This window comes from Callithrix jacchus, chromosome 3 (genome assembly GCF_049354715.1).
Source record: "Callithrix jacchus isolate 240 chromosome 3, calJac240_pri, whole genome shotgun sequence".
NCBI classification, from domain to species: domain Eukaryota; kingdom Metazoa; phylum Chordata; class Mammalia; order Primates; family Cebidae; genus Callithrix; species Callithrix jacchus.
In genome coordinates, this window is record NC_133504.1 from 140,743,701 (window position 1) to 140,763,576 (window position 19,876).

General features: G+C 36.5%; 1 protein-coding gene across 8 annotated transcripts in view; it reads right to left on the reverse strand.

Moving 5' to 3' along the window:
- The window catches only part of CEP135 (centrosomal protein 135), an 89,065-nt gene that overhangs the window by 24,183 nt on the left and 45,006 nt on the right, over positions 1–19,876 (reverse strand). For all 8 annotated transcript variants that reach the window (XR_013533118.1, XM_078367219.1, XM_078367220.1 and 5 more), the window contains 7 exons: positions 18,019–18,170; positions 14,019–14,134; positions 13,791–13,945; positions 5,644–5,699; positions 4,458–4,626; positions 2,903–3,013; positions 2,436–2,621 (listed from right to left, as the gene is read on the reverse strand). Coding sequence is in view for 7 of the 8 variants with exons in the window: in XM_078367219.1 (XP_078223345.1) it covers positions 2,436–2,621; positions 2,903–3,013; positions 4,458–4,626; positions 5,644–5,699; positions 13,791–13,945; positions 14,019–14,134; positions 18,019–18,170 (945 nt within the window). In the remaining variant the exon portion in view is untranslated. The remainder of the gene's footprint in view (positions 1–2,435; positions 2,622–2,902; positions 3,014–4,457; positions 4,627–5,643; positions 5,700–13,790; positions 13,946–14,018; positions 14,135–18,018; positions 18,171–19,876) is intronic.

Here is a 19,876-nt window from a genome sequence, read left to right on the forward strand (position 1 = left end):
TTCACGACAATACATGTATTCTGTAAATGACAGAAGTTTTCTTTACAGCTCTCCCTTCTTCTGAGTCTTCATCACAATTGCCTTTAACGTCCATATTTCTCCAATGATCTCTTCAAGGCAATCTGGGCTTTTTCTGTCAAGAACTTCAAAACTCTTTCAGTCTCTACTCATTATCCAATTTTCCAAAGCCACTTTCATTATTTTTAGGTGTTTGTTACAGCAGCAACCCATTTTCTGATGCCATAATCTGTATTAGTTTCCTAGGGCTGCTGTAACAAATTGCCACAAATTGTGTGGCTTAAAAAAAATAGAAATTATTCTCTCATAATTCTGGAGGCTAGAAGTCCCAAATTCGGGTGTTGGCAGGTTTGGTTCCTTCTGGAGATTCTGAAGCAGAATCTGTTCTTTGCCTTTCTCCTCGTTCCTGATGGTTACTGGCAGTCCTTGACATTCCTTTACTTCTACACAGATCACTCTAATCTTTGCTTCCATCTTCACATAGTGTTCTCTCCAGTGTTTTCTGTGTCCAAATATCCATTGTCCTATAAAGTCATCAGTCCACTGGTTTTTTAGGGTCTAACCCTAATCCACTATGACCTGATTTTAACTTGATTCCATCTGCAAAGACATTTTTTTCCAACTAAGAGACTGGGGGTTAGTACCTCAACATGTCTTTTTGGAGGCCATAATTCTATCTGCTACTGATAGTCAATACTTTCTCCTGAAAGATAAAGATTATGAAACTATACAGACAAAACAAAACAAAAATGACAATAATGGCCAACTATTGTATATCAATTTAACTCAGGGTCCCTACATTTTAACTGAACTTGAATTCTTTATTATGAGATTTTTATCAGACTGTCTTTATGACAAAAGCTTATTTGTAAAAATTAACTCAAAATGGATCAAAGACTTGAATATATAAGCTAAAATTATAAAACTCTTAGAAGAAAACAGAGGGGAAAAGCTTTATGATATTGGAGTTAGCAGTGATTTCTTAGATATGACACCACAAGTATAGGCATCAAAAGAAAAACAATAAATTGGACTTCATTTAAATTAAAAACTTCTGTATATCAAAAACTGTTGAAAAGGCAACCCACACAATGGGAGAAAATATTTGCAAATCACATATACACTAAGGTATTAATCTCCAGAATATATAAAGAACTTGTAAGACAATTTAAAACATTCTGAATAAAAAATGAACAAAGGATTTGAATAAGCATTTCTCCAAAGAAAATACACAAATCATCAATAAACAAATGAAAAGATGTTCTACATCACTAACTGTTAAGGAAATGCAAATCAGAACCACCATGAGATACTGCTCCACTCCTATGATGATGGCTCTTATAAAACAAAAAATCAAAAAATTACAAGTATAGGCAAGGATGTGAAGCAACTGGAACCCTTGTGCATTGCTGGTAGAAATGTCAAATGGTATAGCACCTATAGAAAAACCACATGGTTATTCATCAAAAAATTAAACATAGAACTATCATATGATCCAGTAATTCCACTTCTGGGTATATATCCAAAAGACCTGAAAGCAAGCACCTGAACAGGTATTTGTATACCCATGTTCACAGCAGCATTATTCACAACAGCCAAAAGGTGGAAACAAATCAAATGTCCACTGACAAATGAGATGAATGGTGAAACACAAATGTGGTACATACACACTAGGAAATGTTACTGAGCCTTAACAAAGAATGAAATTCTGACACATGCTACACAACATGGATGAACCTTGAGGTAAAGTAAACCTTAAGGCTAAGTGAAATCAGTCAGTCACAAAAGGATAAATATTGTGTGATTCCACTTACATGAGGTACTTAGAGTAATCAAATTAATAGAGACAGAAAGCAGGGTGACAAATAATGGTGACAGTTACATAACACTGTGAGTGTACTAATGCCACAGAACTGTCTACTTAAAAATAGTTAAAATGGGAAAGTTGATGTTTGTATCTTTTACTACAAAAAAAAGTAATGGGGTTCCTATGCAAATTATGAGAATGATAGAAATTTACCATGAATTGATTTTATCAATGCTTACAACTTTAGGTCAAGAAAGTATCTTTGAGACTGGGCACGGTGGCTCATGCCTGTAATCCCAGCACTTTCGGAGGCTGAGGCAGGTGGATCACTCAAGGTCAGGAGTTCGAGATCAGCCTGGCCAATGTGGTGGTCTCTACTAAAAATACAAAAAATTAGCCAGGTGTGGTGGCACATGCCTATAATCCTAGCTACTCAAGAGACTGAGAGAGGAGAATTGCTTGAATCCAAGAGGCGGAGGTTGCAGTGAGATCGTGCCATTGCACTCTAGTCTGGGGTGACAGGGCAAGACTTTGCCTCAAAAAAAAAAAAAAGTATGTTTGTTGTTTTCTGTTTCACTAAACATCTTTACAAAACAAATAAATATATTACCTCTTGAATTTCTTTCTCTAACAGCTCCACTCTTTCTCGAAGATGTCTCCTCTCAGTGTCAATAGAAAGAAGTTCCAGCCGAACTGAGCTGCTTTCTCCCTCAGCTTGATGGGCTTTGACCTCCCAGTCTTCAGCACGGTTATGAACCATCTGAAATCTGTCTAACAAATCTTGATTTTCTTTTTCCTGGTTAAACCATAATAAAATTGTTTCTAAATTAGTAACTGTCACTTACTGGAACACCCATGTCATAAACACATACACACACTGAGCATTCTGTCCTAATTTAGGAAGCATTAGATACCTGAGCAGGCACCACACTAAGATCTATGGGGGAAATAGAAAAAGGCAATAGGCAGGATCTCTGCTTTAAAATGTTTAATATCTAATTGGAGAGACAGAATAAATAAACATGAAAAAGTTAAAAAACCCTCAGTTTTAAATCCAACCGAAATAATGATTTTCACCTTAGCAGCCATTAAGCTCTCCCATCGTGACACCTCTGTTATGTATTTATGAACTCTGCTCTTCATTTCTTCTTTTTCTTGCACTGCTGCTTCCAATTCCAGTGAGATTTCCTACAAATCAGAACATTAAAGACAATCTAAAATGAACACCACACCAAATGAATTTTATTTATACTCAAATAATTCCTTTGAAATTGGGGAATAAGATAGAGTAGGAAAAAAGAAAAACTGTTCCTAAGTGTTATTTTCACATATTTTTTCTAGCTGCTCTTGACTTTTAAAAATTTTCCAGACACAGTATTATTTTGTCACCCAGGCTGGAGTGCAATGGCATGATCACAGCTCACTGCAGCCTCAACCTTCTAGGCTCAAGAAATCCTTCCACCTCAGCCCACTGAGAAACTGAGACCACAGGCACATGTCATCATGCTCAGCTAATTTTTTTTTTAATTTTCTGAGATGAGGTGTCACTATGATGGCCAGGCTGGTCTTGAACTCCTGGGCTCAAGCAATCCTCCCACTTTGGTCTCCAAAAGTGCTGGGATTATAGGTGTGAGCTACCACACCTGGTCTGATCCTGACTTTTTAACCAAACTTTATCACACATTTCCCATAATATATCATATATATCTGCATTTACACTAAGGGCTAGCTGTAGTCAGGGGATGACAATAAAAAAAACCTTCATATTTCAGCAATATGTTTCATGCTGAATAATACTGAAAATTATTTTTATAAAACATAAAATATTTAAAACAGGAAAATCACTGGTTTTCTCAGTATAATCTTTTAAGAAATAGCACGAACAGAACTAATACCTTTCAGTATTTGCCATTTTAAAACACTTATTCATTTATCTACAGGTGTATTTCAGAGCTGACAGAAGACAAATTATTAAAACCTATCCCAAGTCTTCAAAACACAGAAATTTTGCTCTGAGAGTGATGCTGATGTCCTCACCCAGTAAGGTGCCAATGATTTCTGCCATAAAGAATTTCATGCTCCCAGCTTTAGGTTTCCTCGCAACAAAGAACAAAATTGTGAAAAGACCAGTTGCACCCATTAGACACCCTGTGACATTTAGCAGCATTCTAAGCTACTTTTTTTTAGATGTCGTCTCACTCTGTTGCCCAGGCTGGAGTGTAGCAGTGCAATCTTGGCTCACTACAACCACCGCCTCCCAGGTGCACGTGATTCTCCAGCCTCAGCCTTTCAAGCAGCTGGGATTGCAGGCACATGCCATCATGCCCGGCTAATTTTGCATTTTTAGAAGAGATGGGGTTTCACTGTGTTGGCCAGGCTGGCCTTGAACTCCTGACCTCAAGTGATCCACCTACATCAGCCACCCAAAGTGCTAAGATTACAGGTGTGAGCTACCGGGCCTGACCTAAGCTACATTTTTTAATACCCTGATAACACTATTGTCCTTAATGAATTACTTATATCACTTATATTTATATCATTAAATTTTAGAAAAAATGTTTAGAGTTTTAATATTTAGCAAACAATGACTAAATAGTATAAAACGACCAAAATTTATGCATTATGTTCATACTTGGTTTTCTCTTGCCATTGTAACCAGATCATCTTGCAATCTTCTGTTTTCCTTAAAAGCGATTTCTCTAGATCTTCCTACTTCATCGAGTTCTTTGTGAGCTGCATCAAGCTGGCGCCGGAGACTGTTTATCTCACGGTCTCGATTAGTCAGTGTTTCCTTTAGCTGGCTGTTCAATGATGTGGAAATAATGAAGAAAATTTTTAAAAACTAGTTCATTTAAAAGAAAACTGTTATAGTCTAAGTATACTTAGAATACAAATATAATGTGATTATAAGAAATTGTAACTGCTGCATTAAGATACCTGTTAATTAGGTAGAACAGATATTTTAGAGGTCTACCAATAATGAATTATATGCAAATAAAGTAAAAAAAAATGTATTATTCCAACAGTCAAGTAAGCACAGAAAACTGTCAAGTGTTAAAAGTTTAACAGCTTGAGCCCAGGAGTTTGAGGCCAGTCTGGGCAACATAGGGAGACCCTGTTTCTACAGAAACATTTTTTAAAATTAGCTGAGTGTGGTGGCACATGCCTGTAGTCTCAGCTCCTCAGAAAGCTGTGGTAGGATCAGCTGAGCCTGAGGAGGCTGAGGTTGCCATAAGCCAAGATCGTATCACTACACTACAGCCTAGGCAACAGGGTGAGATCTTGTCTCAAAAACAAACAAATAGTAAAGCATAGATTCAACTGGCAAGTATTTATTAAATGTTTATATCCCAACTATTATATAAAATCTTAAGGGTATGTAAAATAAATATAACAAGTGACTTTCTTCTTGAAGTGGCTTATAGTCTGTCTAAAGAGACTAGACATAAAATGTAAAATTTTATGACAGCGCTCAAGATAGGTTTAGAAGGACAATAAATTCAAGATTGGCTATTAAAGTAATTCAAGTTTTACTGATTAGGCTCCAAGTAGGATAATTATAGTAAAAATAAGGAACAAGTAGGTATGTAGAAGTACAGTTAATAAGATATAACTGTTTAGATGGGGATGACAGAAAACGAGAGGTTAAAGAGGATAACATATTTTCAAGCTGGAGACTGAGAAAATGATGCTGCCATTGGCAAAAATGGGAAAGCTGAAAGGAAAATTCTCCTATTGCTGAACCGCTATTGAACAGATAAAGCTGTATTCACTGACAATCTCTTAAAAAGCTGGATGTAATTTCATTAATGACTTACTTCATAGATGATTCACACTCTGAGACCATTATCTTCATATGAGCAATAGCTTTTTCCTACAGAAATTACAAAAATGTGTCAGATTTTAAACCAATATGTCTTTAGCTAAATTTATATAACTTCCATATTCACAGAGTTCAAATATGCAGCTCAATTATATAAAGTATTTCTAAAACAAAGCTCCAAGGAAACATCTCCATGTCCCAGTCGTACTTCACATATTGGCATGTTTTGACTACCCTTGAATAGTTTTCTTGAGTTTGCTTTAATGAATTCTGATAAAATCACATTCTAGAAATAGATAAAATCACATTTTGAAGATTAATATTATTTGAAGAAAATGACATTTAAACATGTTAGAAAACATGGCCCTGGGTCTTAGAAACTTGTACATGGGCAATAATAATTGCATATTTGGGAAACTTCTGGTTCTAAAATGGTGGTGTAGTCGCAAGCTGACCTCAGTCCTCACAAAGGAAACAAAAAATAAATATACAATGCTAACATTATCATCAGCACTATCCCAGGAATCAAATACAAGGATGAGTCAGTTCCTGGACCACAGAGAGGTAAAAAAACTCTGAGCAGACGATAAGAGAATCAAATTTTCACATCTGTGACACCCCTTCCCCCAATCTGCTGGCACCAGGTACATGGAGAATCTCCCCTAACTCATGGTTTCTACACTAAAAAAGGTGAGATTGAGGTGGGTAACCAGCTTCTCTACAATTTTGGGTAATTTGACAGGAGACCTGTTCCATGCCTCAACACACAGGAAATATCATGGATACCTGAAGGGAGACCTATCCCTGAGGACAGCCAGAGATAAAGCGGGGAGGTAGGAGTACCTCCTCATCCCTGGAAACTCTTCTCTATTACTTGGCCAAACACCAAATCAGAGTTGTAGTTCAGTAACACCATGCTGTAGGAGGTACATTCCACAGGTCCTGTGGGCACAAACCCTTAGCCAGCCCTTCCACACTGCTGAGACATCCCCTTTGGGACCTCCCCCATCCCAGATGGGCAGGGGTCTAGGCCACCATCTAGTGACAAAAAGGAGACAGTGATCTAGGGAAAAAAGTATAAGAAATTCAATAAAGTTTGAAGCATCTCTAAGCAAACATAACCAATAAAAACCAAAACAAGGCCGGGCATGGTGGCTCATGAGGTCAGGGGTTCAAGACCAGCCTGGCCAACATAGTGAAACCTTGTCTCTACTAAAAATACAAAAAAATAGCTGGGTGTGGTGGCAGGTGCCTATAGTCCCAGCTAGTCAGGAGGCTGAGGCAGGAGAATCACTTGAACCTGGAAGCCAAGGTTGTGGTGAGCTGAACTTGCGTCACTGCACTCCAGTCTTGGTGACAGTGTAAGACTCCATCTCAAAAAAAAAAAAAAAATCAAGCCAGGCCAGTGCTGAGGCAGGTGGATCACCTGAGGTCAGGAGTTTGACACTAGCCTGGCCAACATGGTGAAATGCCATCTATACTGAAAATACAAAAATTAGCCGGGCATGGTGGCATGTGCCTATAATTCCAGCTTCTTAGGAGGCTGAGGCTGGAGAATCACCTGAACCCAGGAGACAGAGGTTGCAGTGAGTTGAGATCGCACCACTCCACTACAGCCTGGGTGACAAAGCAAGACTCTGTCTCAAAAAAACAAAAACAACAAAAAACAAGCCTGACAGAGAAGACTAGAATAAATAACTAATCCTTCAAAGACACAGACATATATCCACAAGAAACAACAGCAAACAGGGAGCCATGAACTCTTCAAATGGACAAAGCAAGGAACCAGTGACTGATCCTGACAAGACATTGACACCTAAGCTCTCTGGCCAAGAATTCAAAATTAAGATATCAAGGAAACACAGTGATCTCCAAGATAACACAGCAAATAAATTCAGAAAATTATCATAAACATTTTTTTGAAAATTTTTTTTTTGAGACAGGGTCTCATTCTGTTGCCCAGGCTGGAATGCAGTGGTGTAATCACAGCTCACTGCAGACTTGACCACCTGGGCTCAAGGGATCCTCCTGTCTCAGCCTCCCACGTAGTTGGAACCACAGGTGCATATCAGCACACTTCGCTCATATCAGAGAAATTTAACAAAGAGACTGAAATAATGAAAAATGTCAAACAAATCTTTGAATCGAGACATCTATTTCCTGATCTGAACAATTGACTGGTGGATCTCAACAGGAGAATGAATCAAGCAGAGGCAGAAATCAGTGAGCTTGAAGACAAGCTATTTGAAATTACGCAAAGGAGAACAACAACAACAACAAAAGAATTAAAAGGACCAAAACTTGCCTACAAGATATAGAAAAATACAAATCCTAAGGATTTTGGTGTTCAAAAGGGAGCTGAGCAAGAGCAAGAGGTAGAAAGTTTATTCAAAGAAATAATAACAGAACACTTTCCAAAACTTGAGAAAGATAAATTTCCTGGTATAGGAAGGTCAGAGAATACCAACTAGATTCGATCCAAAAAAAGACTGCCCCAAGGCATATAAAAAAACTCTCCAAGGCCAAGGACAAAGATAGGTTCCTAAAAGTAGAAAGAGAAAATCAAATAACACATAAAGGAACTCCAATTCATCTAGAAACAGACTTCTCAAAAGAAACTACACAGGCCAAGAGGAAGTAGACTATCATTTTCAAAGGTCTAAAAGAAAAAAACTGCCATACATGAATATGTTATCCAGCAAAAGAATCCTTCAAATATTAAAAAAAGACAAAGTCCTTCCCAGATAAACAAAAGCTAAGAGAATTTACCACGAACAGGCACATCCTATAAGAAATGCTAGGGGAGTTCTTTAATTTGAAAGAAAAAAACTCGCTTATGTGCAAAAAGAAAACATTTAAAGATATAAAACCCACTGGTAAAATTAAATACAGAGACAACCCCAGAATACTCTAATACTGTAACTGTGATATACAATCTACTTATAATTCTAGTATGAAGCCTAAAAAACTAATCTACCAAAAAGAACAACTACAGAAACCTGTTAAGACATAGTCAATATACAAATTTGCAAATTAAGACAACTAAAAGTGAGAATGCAAGAGAGACAGAGTTAGTGTAGAATTTTTTGGAGCTTTTTCTTTGTGGGTGTTTTGCTTTGTTTCATTTGTTTGTTTTTTAGAGACTGGGTCTTGTTCTATCACCCAGACTTGAAGTACAATAGTGGGATTATAGCTTACTACAGCCTTATACTCCTGGGCTCCAGTGATCCTCCTACCTCAGGTTCCTGAATATCTGGGACTACAGGTGCATACCACCATACTTAGATAATTTTTTTTTTTTTTGTAGAATGAGGTCTCACTATGTTGCCCAGGCTAGTGTTGAACTTGTGGTCTCAAACAATCCTCTCATTAAGCAATTAAGAAGCAATTAATAATTTAAACAAATGAAAAGGGAAATATAATGTACCAAAATCTATGGAATACAGTAAAAACAGTGCTAAGAGGGAAGTTTATAGCAACAAATGTCTGTATCAAAAAAGGTGAGGCTGGGCATGGTGGCTCATGCCTATAAGTCCCAGCACTTTGGGAGGCAGAGCCAGAGAACTACTTGAGCCCAGGAGTTCGAGACCAGCGTGGGAAACATGTTAAGACACCGCCTCTACAAAAAAATTAAAAATCAGCTGGGCATGGTGGCACACATCTGTAGTACCAGCTAATTAGGAGGCTGAGGTAGGAGAATTGCTTGTGTCTGAAAATTCAAGACTCCAATAAGCCATGATCTTGCCATTGCACTTCAGCCTGGGCAACAGAGTGAGAACCTGTCACACACACAAAAAAAAGGACTTCAAAAAACAACCTAGTGATTATGTATGTCAAGGAACTGGAAAAGAATAAGCCAAACCCCAAATTAGTAGAAGGCAAGAAAGAATAAAGATCAGAGCAAAAATAAATGAAATTGAGACTAAAAAACAATCCAAAAGATCCATGAAATGGAAAGTTGGTTTTTAAAAAAGATAAACAAAAATCAACAAACCTTTAAGGTTGACTAAGAAAAAAAGAGAGACGACCCAACAAATAAAATCAGAAATGAAAAAGAGGACATAACTGTCACCACAGAAATATAAGGAATCATGAAAGCCAATTACAATCAAATGCCAACAAATTATAAAACCTAGAAGAAATGGATAAATTCCTGGAAACTTACAAGCTACCAAGATTGGACCATGAAGAAACAGAAAACTTCAACAAACCAATAACAAGTAATAAGATAGAAGCTATAATAAAAATTCTTCTACAAAAGTAAAGTCCAAGACTTAATGGCTTCACTGCTGAACTCTACCAAACATCTAAGAGAAGAAATAATACAAATTCCTGCTCAAACTCTTCAAGAAAATTGAAGAGGGTGGAATACTTCCAAATTCATTCTACAAGGCCTAAAAAACAATCCAAAAGACTAAAACCAGGCATTACCCTGATACCAAAACCAGACAGACACAACAAAAAATGAAAACTACAGACCAATATCATTGATGCACAAATGTAAAGATCCTCAACAAAGTACTAGCAAACTAAATTCAACAATATTTTTCTTCATTTTAAAAAATAATTTATTTTATTTTATTGACAAGAAATAGTATATGTTTATTGTGTACAACACGGTGTACACACGGTTTCACAGAACGGTTTGTTACATAGGTATACACGTGCCATGGTGATTTGCTGCACCCATCAATCTGTCATCTACATTAGGTATTTCTCTTAATGCTATCCCTCCGCTAGCTCCCCATTCCCTGATGGGCCTGGTATGTTATGTTCCCTTCCCTGTGTCCATGTGTTCTCATTGTTCAATTCTCACTTATGAGTGAGAACACGCAGTGTTTGGTTTTCTGTTCTTGTGTTAGTTTTCTAAGAATGATAGTTTCCAGCCTCATCCATGTCCCTGCAAAGGACATGAACTCATCCTTTTTTATGGCTGCAGAGTATTCCATGGTGTATATGTGCCACATTTTCTATATCCAGTCTATCATTGATGGTCATTTGGGTTGGTAATACCTTTTAAATGAATTAAAAAGATCATTCACCATGACCAAGTAAGATTCATCCTAAGGATGCAAGAATGGTTCAACATGCACAATCAAAAAATGTGATACATTAACAGAAGCCAGAAACCATATATATCATTTCAATAGATGCTGAAAAGCATTCGATAAATTGCAACATCCCTTTATTGCAAAAACCCTCAACAAACGGTACAGAAAGAAAATACCTCAAAATAACAAAGGCCATATATGACAAACTCAGAGCCAACATAATATGGAATGGGGAAAACTTAAAAGCCTTTCCTCTAAGATCTGGAACAAGCCAAGGATGCCCACTTTCACCGCTTTTATTCGACATAATACCAGAAGTCCTAACAAAAGCAATTAGTCAAGAGAAAGAAATAAAGAGCATCCAAATTGGAAAAGAATAAGTCAAATTAGCTTTGTATGCAGACTACACGATCTTCTATTTAGAAAAACCTTAAGACTCCACTAAAAACTGTTCGAAGTAATGAACAAATTCAGTAAAGCTGTACAATACAAAATCAAGATTACAAAAATCAACAGCATTTTAATACTCCAACATCACTCTGAAAAAGAAATCAAGAAAGCAATCTATTTACAATAGCTTCAAATAATATAAAATACCTAAGAATCAATTTAACTAAAGATGTGAAAGATCTATACAAGGAAAAGTATAAAACACTAATAAAAGAAATAGAAGAGGACATAAAAAAAAGAAGGATATTCCATACTCATGGATTGAAGTAATAATGTTGTTAAACTGATAATACCACTCAAAAGCAATATACAGATTCAAAGTAATCCCTTTAGAATACAATCAACATTCCTCACAGATATAGAAAAAGAAATATCTGCAAATAAATTGGAACCACAAAAGACCCCAAATAGCCAAAGCAATCATTTGAGTAAATGGAACAAAGCAGGAGATCACACTAACTGACTTCAAAATATACCATATAGCTATCCAATCAGCATGGTACTGGTATAAAAACAGACACACAGAAAAATGGAACAGAATAGAGGACCCAGATATAAATCTACACATTTAAAGCCAACTCATTTTCAACAAAGATGCCAAGAACATACAATAGGGAAAGGGCAGTCTTTTCAATAAATGGTGCTGGGAAAACTGGATAACCATACGCAGCATAATGAAACTGGACCCCTATCTCACACCATATATAAAAATCAAATCAAAGTGGATTAAAAACTTGAATCTATGACCTGAAACTATGGAACTAGTAGAAGAAAAGGCTGGGAAATGCTCCAGGACATTGGTGTGGGCAAATATTGTTTGTATAAGACTTTAAAAGCATAGGCAATAAAAGTAAAAACATACAAATGGGATTATATCAAGCCAAAAAGCTTCTGCACAGCAATGGAAACAATTAACAAAGTAAAGAGACAACCCACAGAATGGGAGAAAATATTTGCAAACTATCTATTTGACAAGGGATTAATAATCAAGAACATAGAAGGAGCTCAAACAACTCAATAGCTAAAAAACTCTGAATAATCTAATTTAAGAATGAGCAAAAGATTTTCATATACAGTTATCAAGAGAAAGCATACAAATGGCCAAAAAGCATGTGAAAAATGTTCAACATGACTAATTATCAGAGAAATGCAAATTAAAACCACAATGAGATATCATCTCACCCCAGTTAGAATAGCTTTTATCAAAAAGACAGGGTATAACTGATGCTGGCGAGGATGTGGAGAAATGGGAACTCTTGTATACTGCTGGTGGGAATGTAAATGAGTATAGCCACTATGGAAAATAGTGTATGACGGTTCCTCAAAAAACTAAAAACAGAACTACCATACAATCCCGAAATTCCACTACTGAGTAAACATCTGAAAGAGAGAAAATCAATATATCAAAGAAATATCTGCCCCTGGTATACGTAAACAGGAAATATTATTCAGCCATGAAAATGAATGAAATGTTGCCATTTGCAGCAACATGGATGGAACTGGACGTCATTATGTTAAGTGAAATGTGTCAAGCACAGAAAGGCAAACATTGCTTATTCTCACTCATATGTGGTGCTAAAAAGTGGATCTCATGAAGACAGGGAACAGACTGGTGGTTACCAAAGACCAGTAAAAGGAAGAGGGAGGAGACGTGAAGAGAGGTTAATTAATGGGTACCAAATATATGCTTAGAAGAAATAAGACCCAGTATTTGATAGATATCAATAGGGTGACACTAGCTAATACTAATCCAGTGTACATTTCAAAACAGCTAGAAAAAAATAATTCAAACATTCCTAACATAAAGAAAAAAATAAAGTGATAAATATCCCAATTACCCTGACTTGATTATATGTCTCAAATTATCATATGTAACCCAAAAATATGTATATCTCACATGTAACAATAAAAGTACATACATTTTTATGTATTTAATTTTTTTTTTTTTGAGGCAGGATCCTGCTTGTGTCACCAGACAGGAGTGCAGTGGCATGATCTCAGCTCAGTGCAACCTCTGCCTCTGGGCTCAAGTGATCTTTCCACCTCAGCCTCCTGAGACCTGGGGTCACAGGTGTACACCACCATGCTTGGCTAATTTTTTTTATTTTTGGTAGAGATGGAGTCTCACTGTGTAGCCCAGGCTTGTCTTGAACTCCTAAGCTCAAGCAATCCTCCTGCCTTGGCCTACCATAGTGCTGGAATTACAGGTGTGAGCTACCACACCCAACCAAAAGTAAATAAACCTTTTAAAAAAAAGAAATGCATATATGAAAATAAAATAATCTTTTCTAGCCAGGGGTAGTGGCTCATGTGTATAATTCCAATTCTTTGGGAGGTCAAGATGGGAGGATTGCTTGACCCCAGGAATTTGAGATTATCTTGGGCAACATAGTAAGACCCCATCTCCACAAAAAAATTTTTTTTAATTAGCCAGGCAGAGTGGCATACGCCTATAGTCCCAGCTACTTGGGAGGCTGAGGTGGGAAGATCGCTTGAGCCCAACAGGTAGAGGCTACAGTGAGCTGTGATCATGCCACTGCACTCCAGCCTGGGCGACAGAGTGAGATCCCACCCAAAAACAAACAAACAAAATAACTTTTTCTGTTTGGATGCTGGAAAATTATATAAAACAATCACATACTTTATTAGCTAGGTTTTCTTGCAAATTTGCGATCTCTTCTGTCTTCTCATCTACAGTATCCTGGAGAAAGTCTTTTTCTTTATCAATAACACCAATGGTCTTTTTCATTACATGAGCCTCCTCATCCTGTGAAGTCATCTTAAGGTTTAGTTCATCTATAAATGAAAAGAAATGTTTGTTAGTCAAAGTATATTAGGATTTGCAGAAAGAAAATTTTAAAACATTTACCTATTTTTTCCTCCAGTATTTTAATTTGTGCTTGGGCTGAGTCAAGTTCACTCCTTTTTATGGAAAGTCGGTGCTGACAGTCATCAAGTGACTGCTGTAGCTGCTCATTCACCATCCTAAAGAATCAGTGGAAAAAAAAAATGGTATTCTTTATCTCTCATAGAAATACTTTCAAAAAATGAGATGTCTTAAAAATATTTTGAGGTCTTATTTTTAAAGTTTCTGTTATTTTTTATTTTAAAGCTCTTCCAGTATAATCAATAGCATTATATATTATTATTTCCTGCTGTCTACCATTCATCTCCAAAATGGTTCCATCTTCCATGATTGTGCCACTGCACTCCAGCCTGACAGAGTGAGACCTTGCCTCAAAAGTAAGTAAAGTAAAATAAAATGCTGATCAATTACCTTAACAAATAAACACTTGTCATGGGGGACTAGTTACATTTGGTTTTCTGAATACATCTAAAGAAATCCTAGTAAAACAACTAATATATATTGCCTAGAGTTTATGGGTAATTTCCAGGAAAATCTGCTATAGCATTTATTTGATCCTAGATAAGAGTATACCCTCCGGTTTGGAACATACACAGATAAAGACTAAGGTCAATTGAAGACAGTCTGATAGTATTTTCAGTTCCAGGACCGTCACTATTTAGAACCTTAAAGCTGGTAGTTGTGAGGCGTAAGGATGTTTACTAGGGGTTGATTGAGAAAAGTGAGTTGTCCAACTGGGCTGGAAACAATTTTACTTGAGCAGGGGTTGACAAACTACAGCTGGCTGCCAATTTCTCTAAGGCCTGAGTAGTATGAATGGTTTTTACATGCTTAAATGACTAAAAAATTTTTTCAACAAAATATTATTATTTTGTGACATATGAAAATTATATGAAATCCAAATTTCAGTGTCCATAATGAAGTATTAGAACACAACCACACTACTTCATTTTATATACTGTCTACGGCTACTTTCAGGCTACAAAGGCAGTGTTAAGTAGGTGTGACATAAACTACGTGGCCTGCATAGTCTCAGGGTGTCTAAGGGAGTAATACAGTCATGGGTTCTTAGGTTGTTTCTGGTTGGGCCAGTAAAGTCTTTCTCATCCCTCTTTTTCACTTATTACTAGAGATAGAAACTAAAAACCATGACTTCAGGCTGCTGAAAGCCTAAAACAAAACAACACAAAACAGAATAACAACGAAATACGGTGGGTTGGATAAGCTTGGTCTAAAATACTGACTCTCGTCTATTTACAAAAAAAAGACTGTTGACCTCAAGCTCTAAAGACTGGCTAGCATGCTCTGGGAAACTATCCTTCCTGGGTAGACAGAAGCTCCCTTATAGTATCATGTAGCTTTGATCCAGGGTTTAAAATGCCAGATCTCATCAAACAATGCAATTAAAGGGAATGACAGTAATTTAAGATGTGGTTAAAAAATGAGATTTTATATTATGTCCTCTGACAATAGACAAAGAACCTAGACAAAAGATTCTCTATTTGAAGAATTAAAGATTATGGTTGATATAGAAATGTCTGTTTGTTGGTAATTTGGTGAAAAAAGCTTGACACAGGAAGGGAAATAGAAGATAGGTACCTCAAGGAAATGCCTTACCTGCCTGAGACAGTCTCACTCTGTCACCCAGGCTGGAGTAGAGTGGCATGATAACAGCTCACTGTAGCCTTGAACTCCTAGGCTCAAGCAATCCTCCTGCCTCAGTCTCTCAGGTAGCTGGGGATATAGGCACATGCTACCATGCCTGGCTGATTTTTGTATTTTTTGCAGAGATGAGATTTCCCCATGTTGCCCAGGCTGCTCTTGAATTCTTGGGCTCAAGTAATCCTCCCACCTTGGCTTCCCAAAGTGTTGACATTACAGGCATGAGCCACCATGTCCAGCCCTGAGTCTCAGCTTCTTAAATGTCTTTATGTCAAGGAAAAAGAGAATGTGATGTCATCAGAGGGGTAGCAAGAGCTCTATTAATCATGTTGAAAGGGGAAGAGGTTTGGATAACAAGATTTTGCTTCCCAAGAGTGCTGGCTATTATGGTTTGCCTTTGGTTTTGCTTTGGACCTGGATTCGATGGTTTCAACTCATGGTTCTAACAATACTTATTGATACAGAGAATATGATTGATATGCACTTTCCTGAGAGACAAGTCATATTTCTCTGTTAGGGCAAAACAAATTTTTGAAATAATACCATATCCCCAGGTTAAATAAGGTAACCTCGTAGAAAGGTAGACAAAAATTCTCACAATGGCACAGTGACTGAATCACTCCTAGGTGAAGGAAGAGGTAGATTAAGGTCACAAGAGAAAAGGATATTAGTATTAGTACAAGAAATAAAACTCCAAAGGAGCTATAGGCTAGGTTATTCAAGAGAGGGCAATGAGAGCTCTGCCTTCTAAGACTGGAAAAAACCTCGTGTGAGGAAAAAAGGTGTTTCAACTATAATTTCAAGGAAAAGCAAAATGGATTAAATGCTAGATGCAGTCAGCTGGATATGAAAGTGAAATTCTGGACGACAAGAATATACAATGTTATCTGTACTTTGGAGCTGAATCCAGACATGAGCCAGAGGAGATACTGGTCCATTTGGCTCCACTCTTGCATAAAAAAGAAAAGAAAAAAGCAGTATCTACTTTAGTTCTTCCTGAGGTTTAAGCTATCAAAACTATAGTCAAAAAAGCAAAAGAGCAAAACTGGAGATGCTCTGTAAGAGTTACTAACGCTGTATTCCTTAATTAACTAGACACACCCAGTTCTTGGTCTTATTTCATTAAGTCATTAGCTAATCAGAACCCTTATGAACTATAGTCTCAGAACTTTCTTTTCCTAATTCCTTTGATTCTCTGTTTACTGTAAACTTTTGTGATTCCTAGTTTTTTGTATATTGGATCTATGTCTTTTTTCTCATCATTTCTTTTTGTTTTTTGGAGTTCTGGGGTGACTTTCATTAGTTTGTTTTCTATTTCATCAACTCATATTTCTGCAATATCCAATGCCATTCATTAACTTTTCAGTTTTAATTTAATTTTTAAAAAAGTGTCATTATAATCCTTTCTGATCCCAAGTTGTCACTGTTTTATGATTGTTTCACAGATGTAATGTCTCGCTGACATGTGAAAATCTTTGTCTAATTCTGACTGCAAATGTAATTTAGAGAGGTATTTCCTCAGACTCTTCAGAGTGGTTGCAGCTACCCTGACCAGAAAAAAGCTTCATTTGTCTTTTGTTTCCTTGAGTCTTCTGTATTCTTAATTAATTAATGACTAACTAACAACCCAATATGCTAAGGTAAATCTTCTACTTATTGTATTTCTCAGCCCCATATTAGTTATCCAAACCTTTTGATTTTATGTAAGAGGCGTTTCTTAAATTTGATCTCTGTTCTCTGAGTTCATTACCACTGCTTCAGTACAGATCCTCCGTCTTCTTTATTTGCCATCAATCTCTAAGATTTCAAATCCATGTTCCATATTTCCACCAGAGTTAGCTTCCTAAAAGGAATACTAGTCATATGTCTCACCTCCCTACTTAAAAATTTCTAAGTCAGAAAAGGTTAAAAATAGATAAATTCTCTGACTTTACATTTCTTTGAAAGAGGCAAGAAAGAGAAAGAAAATGGCATAGGTAGTAAACAATTCTGTAATTTTCAGCAATCTTACACTATGGAACACAAATGATCTAAAGTATTTAAGAGGATTTCAAAAGGAAGGAGGTTGAAAAACCTTGCCTGCAATCATATTAATCTGTGAAATTTCTTTAGAAAAATACAGATACCCAAAACCTACCCCAGTAGATTCTCAGTGAATCAGAACCTCCAGAAATCAGCCCCCTAAATTCATACTTTTCAAAAGCTCCCAGGTGAGTCTGCTGCAAAGCCAACTTCTAAAGCTAAGGCACAAAGGCCTAGTCCAAAATGCCATGGTTATAAACTTTATATAACCACAAACACATTCCCAGAAATGAAATTAGAAAATGTTGAATAAACTTACCTAAGTGAGTTCACCTCCGTTTTCTGATGAGATGAGTCACCAGCCACATGGCTAAATTTTTGAGCTTGGACTTTTAATTTGTTCTCTAATGACTCTATTGTTTCTTTCATTATTAACACTTTAGACTTTAATTCATATTTTTCGCTTTCAAGCTATAATTTAAATTTAAAAAATAATAGGTATATATCTTAATATGTTGATTATATTTTTCTTAGGCACTCTAATAATATTTCTGGAAGAAAACTAAGAAAATATATTTACTTTCAAAAAACTTTAAAAGTCATGTGTACAGTTTAGGTTCTAGGAGTCAGAATGAGCATAAAATTTCTCTCTCCTCACTATTAAAGATACAAACAAAAAACAAAACGAGAAAAGAATATATCTATAACAGCAATGAAACACCAGAAGGGAAACCACTAGCAGAGTGAAAATTTTGAGGAATTTCTAAAACATAGTAAGTAAATAGGACTGAATTGAGGGGGGGAAAAAACAGCACAAAACACTGTAACTCAAACACAAAGTGGGCAAGATTTATGTGAAGAAACGGAGTAATTTTCCTGAAGAGCACAGAACATAACCTCACATAATGTAATGGCACATGATGTTTCTTGATGGGAGTACAATATTATAAATGTATTAAACTTTCTTCAAGTAATAGTAAATTCAGTTGAATTCCAATAAAAATTCTGATATTTTTTTAAAAGGAGAATGGCCTAGATTTGGTTCTTAATTCATTTACAAAAAAAAAAAAAAAGAAAAAACAAAAATCTTTTTGGAAAAAATACAAGTATACTTGCTTTATAAGATATCAAAACACACGATAAAGTTATTTTATGAGAGGCTGAGGTGGGTGAATCACAAGGTCAAGAGATCGAGACCATCATGGCTAACATGGTGAAAACCCGTCTCTACTAAAAAAACACAAAAAATTAGCCATGTGTGGTGGCATGCACCTTTAGTCCCAGCTATTAGGAAGGCTGAGGCAGGAGAATCACTTGAACCTGGGAGGCAGAGGTTGCAGTGAGCCGAGATAGGAACACTGCACTCCAGCCCGGGTGACAGAGCGAGACTCTGTCTCAAAAAAAAAAAAAAAAGTTATAATTAAAACAATGAGGATTTCACATACAAATGCACAAGCAAACATATGAAAGTGAAAACAGTGAAAAACATCATGTACAGATATAAATTTAGAAAAGATAGCAAATTTTGGGGAAGTAGGAAAAAGGATAAACTTAAAAAAATGAGTAGGGAGCTGGGTGTGGTAGCTCACTCCTGTAATCCTAGTACTTTGGGAGGCCAATGCAAGAGGATCACTTGAGGCCAGGAGGATTACTTGAGGTCAGGAGTTTGAGACCAACCAGGGAAACATCATAAGATTCTGTCTCTACAACTTTTTAAAAAATCAGCTGGGTATGGTTGTACACCTGTAGTCCTAGCTACTAGCGAGGCAGAGGTAGGAGGATCACTTGAGCCCCAGAGTTAGAGGCAGCAGTGAGCTATGATCATACAATAGCACTTCTGCCTGGGCAGCAGAGCAAGGCTCTGTCTCTTTAAAATAAATAAATAAGTGTAGGGACAAACCACTCATTGGAGAAAAAAAACGGAGCAGGATTTCTTCTTTATTTTACATAAAAAATAAATTCTAGACAGAAAAATGACCTATATTTAAATTTTAAAACAAATATTAGTAATAAATGTAAGTCTTCCAGTTAATAGTGTGGACTGACCACACATATTTTATCTTCCCTCCCTCTGAAAGAATTGCTAAAAAGACAGTACAGGAATAAGAATACACAGCTCAGAAAGTGAGGTTTTCAGATGAAAAAACTGAAACTGATGTTTTTATATTCAAAACATA